At 39.5% G+C, this 13,911-nt stretch overlaps 1 protein-coding gene across 6 annotated transcripts in view; it reads left to right on the top strand.

The window, feature by feature from the left end:
* Positions 1 to 13,911, top strand: part of RTN3 (reticulon 3) — a 75,743-nt gene that overhangs the window by 30,048 nt on the left and 31,784 nt on the right. For 2 of the 6 annotated variants that reach the window (XM_025355499.1, XM_025355498.1), the window contains one exon: positions 6,068 to 8,392. The exons of 3 other annotated variants lie outside the window; for them this stretch is intronic. In XM_025355499.1, the coding sequence (XP_025211284.1) occupies positions 6,068 to 8,392 (2,325 nt within the window). The remainder of the gene's footprint in view (positions 1 to 6,067; positions 8,393 to 13,911) is intronic. One more of the 6 variants, XM_025355500.1, reaches the window with a different exon arrangement.

Genomic DNA, 13,911 nt, shown 5'->3' with positions numbered 1-13,911 from the left:
TTGGGGACATTTATTGGGGATTTACTAAGTGGCAGATACTGCTGTGAACATATATTAATTCATTTAATCCTCGCAGCAGTTCTAAAGTTAGGTGCTTTAATTTTCCCATTTTGATGAAATTTTGTTGAGATGGGATTAAGCAGTTTACTCAGGGCCACACGATTAGTAATTGTGATGAAAGGACTTGGAATTTTTTTTTTTTTTTTTTTTTTTTTTTTTTTTTTTTTGAGATGGAGTCTCACACTGTTGCCTGGGCTGGAATGCAATGGCGTGATCTTGGCTCACTGCAACCTCCACCTCCTGGGTTCAAGTGATTCTCCTGCCTCAGCCTCCTGAGTAGCTGGGATTATAGGCATGCGCCACCACATTCAGCTAATTTTTTCTATTTTTAGTAGAGACAGGGTTCTCCATGTTGGTCAGGCTGGTCTCAAACTCCTGACCTCATGATCTGCCCAGCTCGGCCCCCAAAGTGCTGGGATTACAAGCGTGAGCCACCGTACCTGGCTGACTTTGAATTTTTTAATAAGAATTTTTTGGCTGGGCGGGGTGGCTCACGCCTGTAATCCCAGCACTTTCTGAGAGGCCAAGGCGGGCAGATCACCTGAGGTTGGGAGTTCCAAACCACCCTGACCAACATGGAGAAACCCCATCTCTACTAAAAATACAAAATTAGCTGGGCATGGTGGCGCATGCCTGTAATCCCAGCTACTCCAGAGACTGAAGCAGGAGAATCGCTTGAATGCAGGAGGCGGAGGTTGCAGTGAGCCGAGATCACACCATTGCACTCCAGCCCGGACTAAAACAGTGAAATTCCATCTCAAAAAAAAAAAAATTTATTTGGGTCTAAAAATTTAGAATTTAGAATATGACTACCAACTTAATTTCCTAGTCTTTGTTTCAGATAATATATCTCAGTGGGGTATTTAGAGTTTAAGAAGATGAGTAATCATGCAGCTGAGTACTTGATAAGTTTGAGAACATGTTCATGATCACTGTGGGGATATGACATTTTTTACCTCTTACCATATATTGATTCTCACCCACCCCCCTTTTTTTGAGACAAGGTCTTGCTGTGTCACCCAGGGTGGAGTGCATGGCTCACTGCAGCCTCGACCTCCTGGGCTCAAGCAGTCCTCCCACTTCAGCCTCCCAAGTAGTCAGGACCACAGGTGCATACCACCGTGCCTGGCTAATTGTTTAATTTTTTTGTAGAGATGGGGTCGCACTGTGTTGCCCAGGTGGGTCTCAAACTCCTAGGCTCAAGCCATCTCCCTACCTTGGCCTCTCAAAGTGCTAGGATTACAGGCATGAGCCACTACACCCAGCTGATTACCTTTTTAGTAAATCTACTAGATCTATGACCTTATTTGTTAATAATTAGAGTAGCACCATGTTTTTAAGTGATTAGAACTCTTGAAAATGAATATCCACATTAAATTCCATTATAGCAAAGAACTAATTTAGAAAATGTTCATAATGAGTTTTGATGGCGATTTGTTTTGAGTAATGTTGGAAGGCTCTTGGAGTGCATGTGAAGGGATGAATCTTTTGAAAAAAGAAAGGTGGTAGACATTTTCTGAGACATAAAATAATCCAGATTTATTCCACCAGACAGTTTTACAGTGTTTAGTATTTTAGGAGCTAACTGCCTTCAGATTCACTGGACTATTCTGTCCTTTTGCCATGTACTGACCTGGGCAACACCAGTGACTACAAGTGCCATGCTGACCAGTTGGAAGAGTCTTTGCTTATCGGAGCTGTTCTAAAAGGCTTATTAGTTTTTGGTCTTCATTCTATTTAATGTTTTCATGCCTTTATACACTTTTTACTTCCAGCCCAATTTTTCCCATTGTCTTGGTACAGGTCAGCTCTGTCCACATTTGTTAGGGTTTCAGCTAGCCAAAAATGGTCTTTTCATTTGCTGAAATTCTAAACAAAATAATTAAAGTTAAAGCTCAGATGATGATGCTACCTTATTTTTCTACACGTGGGAAAGCTTGACTGACAATAATGATTAGCGCCTGCATCTCACAATCACTGAGAAATGAAGGCAGCACTGACCTCTGTTTACCCTCTGAGCTTGCCCCCAGAAAATAATATACACCCTAAATGGTAAGTTATAATATTTTTATTAGGGAACATTATTAGAGGTTTTTTTATATATCTAGTAACCATGTCATATTAAGTAATCTTTTTTCTTTTTCTTTTTTCCTTTTGTTTTTCTTTTTTGCTTTTCCTTTCCTTTCTTTTCTTTTTTTTCTCCACTCTTGTCACCCATGCTGGAGTGCAGTGGCATGACCGTGGCTCACTGCAGCCTTGACCTCCCAAACTCAAGCAATCCTCCCACTCCAGCCTCCCAAGTGACTGGGACTACAGGCACGTGCCACCATGCACAGCTAATTTTTCTATTTTTTGTAGGGGCAGGGTCTCACCATGTTGCCCGGGCTGATCTTGACCTCTTGGACTCAAGCAGTCTTCCCTCCTCTGCCTCCCAAAGTTCTGAGATATAGGCATGAGCCACCACACCCAGCCTAAATAATCTTTAATGTTTGAAGTCTGTCAGGCCATTATGGTACTCAGTAGAGGACTTCTTAGTATTCTGAATATAGGACTTCTAACTTTATCTTTAGTTTTACCTAAGATTATTCTACACCTAACTTGAAACTTTTGGAGTACTAAAAGTTCAAGAAAGTTAAGAGAAAAGCAAAACTGATAAACTGACCAGTTTGTGTCCTGCTAAAGCATAGATAGTTTTGCCGTGCTCTTCCCAGTGATGTGAATATTCTTTGGTTAGCATTCAATTTGGTTGCTTTCTTTTTAGTTTAATCAAGCACCACCACCACGATATCATTGTCATCATCATTTTACTTATTGATTTTGCTTATTGTCTGCCTTCCCCTCTGTGTTGTAAGCTCCATAAAGGCAAGAAATTTTTTCTGTTTTATTCACTGCTTTAAGCCCAGTTTCTAAAACAATGTCTGGCACGTGGTAGGCACTCAATAAATACCTCTTGAATTATTGCTAATTCATTTTGTAGACTTTCATCTGTAAGATGACAGATCTGAATCATCTGAAATCTCCATCTCCATAAGCTGGCTGGGCGCAGTGGGTCATGCCTGTAATCCTAGTACTTTGGGAGGCTGAGGCGAGCGGACGGCTTGAGCTCAGGTGTTCGAGACCAGCCTGGGCAGTGTGGTGAAACCACATCTCTACTAAAAATACAAAAAATTAGCCAGGTGTAGTGGTGCACACCTGTAATCCCAGATACTCGGGAGGCTGAGGCAGGAAAATTGCTTGAATCTGGGAGGCGGAGGTTGCAGTGAGCCGAGATTACACCATTGCACTCCAGCCTGGGCGACAGAACTAGACTCTGTCTTAAAAAAGCACACAAAAAACACATTAAAAAACATATAAGCTGAACCTTCCCTGTGGGGTGGAGTCAGTTTGACTTACCTCAGAGTTGTTTGAAGAGAGAGGTTTCCAAACAGTTTTACAATAACCGTAGTTCACTGAATGCTTTCTGGTAGAAACACTGACTAGTAGCTTCAGTAACAATGCATGGCTCAGATTGTGGAATATTTCTGATTTAAATGTAATCTGTAGTACTTTACACTTCAGATGTTTGAACCTTTTAACTTACATTGCTGGGCTTCATTTCTGTTATGCCCTAATCTAGTCATGCTGAATATCCATACTATATAATGGCAGATGCAAACCATGTTTTACTAAATTAGAACTGCATATGAGTTATAGTTTACTTCAAGTGTTTTGTTTTGGTAATATAGCTTTGCCACCAAGCTTTAACTGTTTTCCTTAATGTACAAAGACTTTTTATTCTAATAACCAGGTTTCAGTTATACTATTTCTAAAGCTCAGCTCTTATTACATCAAATTTCAGTGATGTGTTGAAGTAGGGGAACTTTATATGGCATTTCAAAACATTTTTATAATAGTGGAATTTTATTTATTGAAAAATATTTTTGTCTTTAATAAAATAATTTTGAATGACGTCATAATTTTGCTTTTATCTGGTATTCGGATGTTTACATGAAAAAGAGAATATAGACTGAATAAAGATAATCCTAAAAGAACTTCTCTGTCACATTTTCCCAGTTATTCATGCTCAAGGCATTGCTGTCCTAAGCCTACTTAGGTCTCAGCTGACCAAGCTGAATCTTTGATTCACTTATTTGGGGCTATTTATTTAAGACCCACTTTGTTCCAGCTCCAAAGATACAACAATATGCAAGAAAGACAGCGCCCAGGGCTGGGCTTGGTGGCTAATGCCTATAATCCCAGCGCTTTGGGAGGCCAAGGTGGGCAGGTTGCTTGAACCCAGTAGTTTGAGACCAACCTGGCAATGTAGCGAGGCACCATGTCTGTAGAAAGTTTAAAAATTAGCCAGGTGTGGTGGCATGTGCCTGTGGTCCCAGCTACTTGGGAGGCTGAGGTGGGAGGATAGCTTGAGGCCAGGAGGTCAAGGCTGCAATGAGCCACAATTGCACCACTTGCACTCTGGCCTGGAGGACAGAGGAAGACCCTGTCTCAAATACAAACAAATAAGTGAAGTAAGAAAGCACCAGCCCTTGGGATATTTGTTTTGATCCTTTTCCCCAGTAAAAACTTGTTAGAGTAGGAAGTTAGAAAACAGCGTGGTAGATTGATGGCTTATTAACTGCTAAGACAACATATTAATTTGAGAAGGATATTTTCTATTTTAAAAGTAATTCTGGAGTTAACTCTTTTTTTTTTTGGATACGGAGTTTCACTTTTGTTACTCAGGCTGGGGTGCAATGGCACGACCTCAGCTCACTGCAGTGTCTGCCTCCCAGGTTCAGAGGATTCTCCTGCCTCAGCCTCCTGAGTAGGTGGGATTACAGGTGCCTGCCACTACGCCTGGCTAATTTTTTTATATTTTTAGTAGAGACGAGGTTTCACCATTTTGGTCAGGCTGGTCTCAAACTCCTGACCTCAGGTGAGTCACTGCACCCGGCCCAGTTAACTCTGTCTTAACCAAATAAATCAATTTGCACAGTACAATATTGATTTCAATGACAAGTTAGTACAAGAGATTTTGGAGGGGCCATGCATGGCAGCTCACGCCTGTAATCCCAGCACTTAGGGAGGCCAAGATGGGTAGATCACTTGAGGTTGGGAGTTCAAAACCAGCCTGGCCAACATGGTGAAACACCGTCTCTTCTAAAAATACAAAAATTAGCCAGGCTTGATGGTACTTGCCTGTAATCCCAGCTACTTGAGAGACTGAGGCAGGAGAATCACTTGAACCTGGGAGGTGGAGGTTGCAGTGAGCTGAGATTATGCGATTACACTCCAGCCTGGGCGACAAGAAAAAGACTCTGTATTTAAATAAAAAAAAAAAAAAAGATTTTGGAGGGAGTCCACCTTTTTCAGTACGCTTTAGTTTAGAACATCACAGCTATTTATTTGTACATGGGACAGATTCTTCCTGTGGATAGAATAGAATAATTCTAGTCTCATTTTCAGGTTCAGGGAGGGTCTACTGCATCTCCTAAAAATCAAAAACAAGTCTGGCCACTTGTTTTTTTCCTTCTCAGATTGTGAGACTATAATAGTGGATTTATAGAGGCAGTCTGTGCTCTGAATTGTTCAGCTTACAGATTGAAGTCTATCAACTCTTTATAGTATCAGGTTATTTATTTTGTATCAATTATTTGCTTTTGTTGATTAGCTCTACCAAAATAATAAAAAACCTCCCAAGATTTCTCAATCTTTCCGCCCTTCTTTATGCTTTCTCTTTACAATGGAAAAGTAGTCCAAAAAGTATTTGTTAGGAAATTTTTTTGTTATTTGCAGTTCGTGGCATGATATGGCTTTTCTGTTTCACTGTTGGCAGCTTTATGCATGTCCTGTAGGATAACTTGATCATTTTGTTACATATTTATGTGTGTATATATACATCCTGTGTGTGTGTATATATATATATATTTATGTAATTTAAAAAATAAAAAGCATGCTGCTTGGCTTGGCTAGCTACTGTGTAATTGTACCTGGTAAACAATTATTTTCTTTGAAATTCTGATCATAGAGGGATTGAGCTCTCTTTGTTCTGATGAGCCATCTTCAGAAATTATGACATCTTCCTTTCTTTCATCTTCTGAAATACATAACAATGGCCTTACAATACTACATGGAGAAAAAAGCAATGTGTTAGGGAGCCAGCCTATTTTAGCCAAAGAAGGAAAAGACCACTTGGATCTTCTGGATATGAAAAAGATGGAAAAGCCTCAGGGGATCAGCAACAACATATCAGACTCTCCAGTTTCTCTTGCAGCAGGAGTTCATTGTGACCGTCCTTCTATTCCAGCCAGTTTCCCAGAGCATCCTGCTTTGCTTTCAAAGAAAATTGGTCAAGTGGAAGAGCAAATAGATAAAGAGACCAAGAACCCAAATGAGGTATCAAGTAGGGAAACTAAAACTGCATTGGATGCTGATGACAGATTCACTTTGCTAACAGCCCAGAAACCACCTACTGAATACTCTAAGGTAGAAGGCATTTATACATACTCTTTGTCCCCATCCAAAGTTTCAGGAGATGGTGTTATTGAAAAGGATTCCCCTGAATCACCATTTGAAGTAATTATTGACAAAGCAGCATTTGACAAAGAATTTAAAGACTCGTATAAGGAGAGCACAGATGATTTTGGTAGCTGGTCTATGCACACTGATAGAGAATCATCTGAAGACATTTCAGAGACTAATGACAAGCTTTTTCCACTGAGAAATAAAGAGGCAGGACGTTACCAAATGTCTGCATTGCTCAGTAGGCAGTTTTCACACACAAATGCAGCACTGGAAGAGGTGTCTAGATGCGTGAATGATATGCATAACTTTACTAACGAAATACTGACTTGGGATCTGGTTCCGCAAGTGAAACAACAGACTGATAAATCTTCTGACTGCATCACAAAAACTACAGGACTTGACATGAGTGAATATAATTCTGAAATTCCAGTTGTAAATCTTAAAGTTAACACTCATCAGAAAATTCCTGTATGTTCTATTAATGGGAGCACTCCCATCACTGAATCAACAGGTGATTGGACAGAAGCATCTCTCCTACAAGAAAATGCTATCACTGGAAAACCTATACCCGACTCTTTCAATTCCACAAAAGAATTCAGTGTCAAAGGTGTGCAAGGCAATATGCAGAAACAGGGTGACACACTTGCAGAATTACCTGGATCTCCACCTGAGAAATGTGACTCTTTGGGTTCTGGAGTGGCCACAGTGAAAGTGGTTTTACCTGATGACCACCTGAAATATGAAATGAACTGGCAGAGCTCTGCATTGGGAGAAATCACAGAAGCTGATAGTTCTGGTGAGTCTGATGACACAGTAATAGAGGACATCACAGCAGATCTATCATTTGAAAATAAGAAAATTCAAGCTGAAAAACCTGTTTCCATTCCAAGTGCTGTTGTAAAAACAGGTGAAAGAGAAATCAAAGAGATTCGCAGTTGTAAGAGAGTAGAAAAAACATCTAAAAACTTTCAAGAGTTGGTCAGTGACGCTGAGCTGCATCAAGAGCAACCTGATATTCTTGGAAGGAGTCCAGCTAGTGAGGCAGCAAAAGTACCCAATATAAATGTCTGCTTAGAAGATGTGAGTGAAGTTGCTCCTGAAAAGCCTGTTACTACTGAGAACCCCAAACTTCCTTCAACAGTGTCTCCAAATGTTTTTAATGAGACAGAATTCTCATTAAATGTGACAACATCTGCCTACTTGGAGTCATTACATGGGAAAAATGTTAAACATATAGATGATTCCTCCCCAGAGGACCTGATGGCAGCCTTTACAGAAACCAGAGATAAAGGAATAGTAGATAGTGAAGGAAATGCCTTTAAAGCAATATCAGAGAAGATGACAGACTTTAAAACAACTCCTCCTGTAGAAGTCTTACATGAAAATGAGTCCAGTGGTTCTGAAATTAAAGGCATTGGAACCAAATACAGTGAACAAAACAAAGAAACAAATGGAAGTGAGCCTCTAAGTGTTTTCCCTACCCAAGGTACTCCAGTAGCATCTCTTGACTTAGAACAAGAACAGCTCACAATTAAGGCTCTTAAAGAATTAGGTGAAAGACAGGTTGAGAAGTCAGCTTCTGCACAGCATGACACAGAATTGCCTTCTGAAGAAGTACTGAAGCAAGCTTTCACATTTGCTCCAGAATCTTGGCCACAGAGATCATATGACATCCTAGAACATAATGTCAAGAATGGATCCGATCTTGGGATTTCCCAAAAACCCACTACTATCAGAGAAACTTCTAGGGTAGATGCTGTTTCCAGCCTTAGCAAGACTGAATTGTTAAAAAAGCATGTCCTAGCAAGACTTCTGACAGACTTCTCAGGTAACCATTTATATTAGAATACTGCATGTGGTTAATTCTGTGATTGATTACTTATCAGCGTGCCGTTTATGTTAGAGTCTGATTTATACCTACAAAATTATGGCTAGAATACAAATATAATATACTGTATGAGGGAAAGGCAGATTCATCTCTCGTCTTTTTTTAAATGATTGCTTGATTTGGTTTCCTTAATACCAATATTTCCCAAAGCAGTAGACCACTTTGTAACATTAGTCTTCCCCTAAAAATTTTTTCTATGCTCCAGTTATATTTCAAGGTACTTTTCTTTTCTTTCTTTCTTTTTTTTTTTTTTTTTTTTTTTTGAGACAGAGTCTTGCTCTGTCGCCCAGGCTGGAATGCAGTGGCGAGATCTTGGCTCACCGCAACCTCCACCTCCCGGGTTCAAGCAATTCTCCTGCTTTAGCCTCCTGAGTAACTGGGACTACAGGTGTCAGCCACCATGCCAGGCTAATTTTTGTATTTTTAGTAGAGACAGGGTTTCACCATATTGGCCAGGCTGGTCTCGAACTCCTGACCTTGTGATCTGCCCACTTGGCCTCCCAGAGTGCTGGGATTACAGGCGTGAGCCACTGCGTCTGGCCAGTTACTACTTTTTTTTTTTTTTTTTTTTTTGAGACAGAGTCTCGCTGCGTCCCCCAGGCTGGAGTGCAGTGGCCCGATCTCGGCTCACTGCAAGCTTTGCCTCCCGGGTTCACGCCATTCTCCTGCCTCAGCCTCCTGAGTAGCTTGGACTACAGGCACCCACTACCGCGCCCAGCTAATTTTTTGTATTTTTAGTACAGACGGGGTTTCACCGTAGTCTTGATCTCCTGACCTTGTGATCCGCCCGCCTCGGCCTCCTAAAGTGTTGGGATTACAGGTGTGATCCACTGCTCCCGGTCTACTTCTTTTCTTATAGGTTGGCCCTAGGGTGATATTAGTTGAGAACCTAATATCATCAGGTTCTTACTTATGTACAAAGCTTATTTTTAAATCTCCACAATAGTCACACTTTTTAGCACTTGAGTTTTTTGATATGTGCCTTGTGGAATCTTAGCAATCAAAGATAAAGGAATTCCTGCTGGGAAAGATAGTAAATGAAACTTTTAATTAATGTGATCATATACTATAGAGATTTTATGCCCTGAAAGTAGGTAGCCAGTATTGTAGTACTATTTTGTGAGTAATACTTAGGAGAACTCATGCGTTCTTCTACTTTCTATCTTATTTAATATTCTTCAGGCCAAAACTCATTATTGGATGGTACTAGAAACCCCTTCTCTTGTGTTTTATCTATTTCAAATGATCACTTTTCTATCAAGTGGCTTTCAGTTAGATTACTGCAAATGCTGTCTGTTCTGGGGTCTTGGAAAGTACAAGAAAAAAAAAAAAGGATCTTTCAAGCCCCTCTACAAGGGACCCCCATCCTTTAATGTAATACCAAGTTTTACATCTACTATATGGTCAGTGTTAGGTGCCATGTAGAGGTCTGTGGTTTTTAAACTATTTGATTATAGATCCTTTTTCAAATGAAATCATACACAGAGTTGTAATATTTATAAGAAAATTAGATTTTTGTTAGGCTAAATGTATTTTGTGTTTGATTATACTATTTACTTTTTATAAGGGCATTTCCTTACTGGAGACTGTAGGTAGATTTATCTTCTTAAGTTTTAATATTTAAAATAGATAAATTGTACTTAACCTTGTAATGGTATTGTGAGGATTAAATATGAAAATGCAGGTAATGCAGTGCCTAGCACATAGTAAATATTCAGTCAGATTTAGCACCAAATACAGGGCCTGCTACATAATAAGTACTGGACAATTATTTGTTGAATGAATGATAGGAATTATTTCACTAATAATTATCAGTGAAGATACTGAGGCTTTTTGATAAACCAAAAATTTTGAGTTACCAATTAAGGATAGCTCTTATACTCTAGTATTTGAAGCTCACTGAATTTGGATTAAAGAGTGCTAGGTTCTAATTCTTGCTGTGCTGTGCCTAGAAGTATGACTTTGAACAATTACATAACCTTTCGGGGGCCTCAGATTTATTATCTGTAAAGTGAGGATGTAAAGTGAAGTAGATGGTCTTCAATTATCATTTCAATAATATGATTCTCTGGCTCTGGTACATTCTAGATTTCTTCCTGAGTTGTCATAAGTCTTATAGGTAGTAACTTTTGAGTATTAAGGCACATAGGAATTATACTACAAAAACTCCAGTGTCTACTTCTGGCAAATTCTTGTTTTAGCGTGACCTTAGATGACTAGTCTAATTGGTTCAGCATCTTCCTTTGTTAATGTGATGATCATTATTTTGCCCTGCTTTGTATGTTGCAGTAAATAAAGTGCTGTGTAAATGCTAATTATTAGTAATTATCAACTGAATTATTTAATCTAGCGTGAGAGATGAAAAGGGCTATGGAAGTTCAGGATATTTGTCACTGACCAAATTCTATGATTAGTGTATATTTTTAGATGATAATTAAAGAAGACTGGTATAGTTAGACCAAGAAGTTTAAAGGTCTTTCTTGCAGCTTTCAAAAGTGAAAACCTTTTAAAATTGTCTTATGTATGACTAAATCTTTAAAAATATAATCCATTTCATTGCAGTGAACCAAGATTGTACCACTGAACTCCACTCTGGGTGACAGAGCAAGACTCTGTCTAAATAAATAAATAAATTTAATTAAATTAAAATATCAACCATTTCAATAAAATGCATCAGTGTCTAGTTTTATTTATCTTTTTTTTTTTTTTAATTTTTTTTGAGACAGAGTCTCACTCTGTTGCCCAGGCTGGAGTGCAGTGGCGCAATCTCAGCTCACTGCAACCTCCGCCTCCAGAGTTCAAGCAACTCTCCTGCCTCAGCCTCCTGAGTAGCGGGGATTACGGGTGTGTGCCACCACACCCAGCTAATTTTTTGTATTTTTACCAGAGATGGGGGTTTCACCATGTTGGCCAGGCTGGTCTCTCAAACTCCTGGCCTCAAGTGATCCGTCTGCCTTGGCCTCCCAAAGTGCTGGGATTTACAGGCCTGAGCCACCACACGCAACCAATTGTTTAGTTTTAAATACGTGTATCTGCATATTCTTCCTTTCTAAGATAAAAACAGTGCTTTAATTCTGCCTAAAGTTGTTTGGGAAAATAGGCAAAAGAAACAATGAAAGAATTAGTGGTTTGTTTTCTGTTTTTGCTATTTTATGTTATATTACATAACAGTTTGTAATGAAGCCTTTATGATATTATAGTTGGTTGCTCAGTAATTACATTATGATAGACTCTCATAGTTTGGGGAAGAAAATCAGATCCCTGCCTGTCACATACCTAGTATAGTGAAGATAGGTTTTTGTGTTTTAGTATCCAGATTGGCAAGGTGCAGAGAAATAGCATATAGTTTGGTGAGTACATGTAAATTGTTATAGCCTTTCTGGAAGGCGGTTGGCAATATGTAACAGACCTAGAATTGCCCTAGCAATCTTGTTTTTAGGAATTTATCCTTTTTAAAAACAAAAAAAGCCCAGGCTGGAGTGCAATGGCACGATCTCAGGTCACTGCAACCTCCACTTCCCAGGTTCAAGCAGTTCTACTGCCTCAGCCTACTGAGTAGCTGGGATTACAGGCGCCTGCCACCATGCCCAGCTAATTTTTTGTATTTTTAGTAAAGATGGGGTTTCACTATATTGGTCAAATAAAGATGGGGTTTCACTATATTGGCCAGGCTGGTCTTGAACTCCTGACCTCATGATCCGCCCGCCTCTGCTTCCCAAAGTGCTGGGATTACAGGTGTGAGCCACGGCGCCCAGCCAGAATTTATCCTTTTTTTAAAATGTGCAAAAATAACTACACAGATGTTCATAGTAGCACTGTTTATGATAGTGGCAGATATCTCAGTGTCTTAACAATTCGAGATTGGTTGAGTATATTATGGTGTAATTGTGCAATCGAATGTTACACAGTCATTGAAGTTGTTAAAGTTTTTTTTTTTTTTAAGAAATGGAAAAATATAGAAAAGTACAAAGGCAGCATACACCCATATCTTCTCTATATGTAGAATTAACTTATATTGTTAGCATTGGTAGTCATATTTGCTTCCAAACTAAAGGATTCTTTCATTACCACCTGGCCACTCCCCTTCCCCAGACGTAACACCATTAGGGGCCTGGTACATCTTTCCAGTTTATTTTAAATAAATGTGTTTGTATTGTTTTATGCTTTTTAACCATTCATTCATATTATCATGTTTGTTGTATAACTTTTTCCATTCAACATTAGGTTTTTAAACTTTCTTCATGTTGAAATATATATATAATTTATTCATTTTAACAGCTATAAAGTAATCCATTTTATGAATATATTATTTTCTTTTGATAAGGGTTTAGATTCTTTTCTGTTTTTTACTATTATACACAGTGCTGAAGTTAACATTCTTTTTTTTTTTTCTTTTTTGAGATGGAGTCTCGCTCTGTCACCCAGGCTGGAGTGCAGTGGTGCAGTCTCTGCTCACTGCAAGCTCTGCCTCCCGGGTTCACGCCATTCTCCCGCCTCAGCCTTCTGAGTAGCTGGGACTACAGGCGCCTGTCACCACGCCCGGCTAATTTTATTTTTGTATTTTTAGTAGAGTCGGGGTTTCACCGTGTTAGCCAGGATGGTCTCAATCTCCTGACCGTGTGATCCACCCACCTTGGACTTCCAAAGTGCTGGGATTACAGACATGAGCCACCATGCCCAGCCTGAAGTTAACATTCTTATACTTGTCTGTTTTTACACATATGTGAATATTTCCCCAGTGTTAGGGTGCTACTGCTTATCAGTTTCACTTTTAGCTTTGTGCATTACTTTTCTAGTTATTGTCAAAATTAGTGTCTTCTGTTATATAAAAATGTAATTTATTAGTAAAAACTACATTGTTGAGCACCCAGCAGATGGTGGATGCTAAAGTGGAACGAAAAGAGTTACAAAACAAGAGATACGAAATAATTCCTATCTTGGTATCATTTAAAGTGAATCTATGGCTGGAAAGATTCCATAAAGAAAAAAAAAATGAACCTATATACCTACATATATAAGGAATCTGAAGTAATTTTTAAAAGCAACGTCAGGGCCGGGCGCGGTGGCTCAAGCCTGTAATCCCAGCACTTTGGGAGGCCGAGACGGGCGGATCACGAGGTCAGGCGATCGAGACCATCCTGGCTAACACGATGAAACCCCGTCTCTACTAAAAGATACAAAAAACTAGCCGGGCGTGGTGGCGGGCGCCTGTAGTCCCAGCTACTCTGGAGGCTGAGGCAGGAGAATGGCGTGAACCCGGGAGGCGGAGCTTGCAGTGAGCCGAGATCGGGCCACTGCAATCCAGCCTGGGCGACAGAGCGAGACTCCGTCTCAAAAAAAAAAAAAAAAAAAAAAGGCAACGTCAGATTGGTTTTCTTTTCTTGTGGCCAAGTAGGTTTTTATTGGACCTGACCTTCCTGCATATAACTGGACAAAATTTTTAAAAAACAAAGACTTGA

Source organism: Theropithecus gelada, chromosome 14, assembly GCF_003255815.1.
Source record: "Theropithecus gelada isolate Dixy chromosome 14, Tgel_1.0, whole genome shotgun sequence".
NCBI lineage: Eukaryota > Metazoa > Chordata > Mammalia > Primates > Cercopithecidae > Theropithecus > Theropithecus gelada.
Note: the sequence above shows the minus strand (reverse complement) of the source record. Positions and strands in the feature narration are given on the sequence as shown.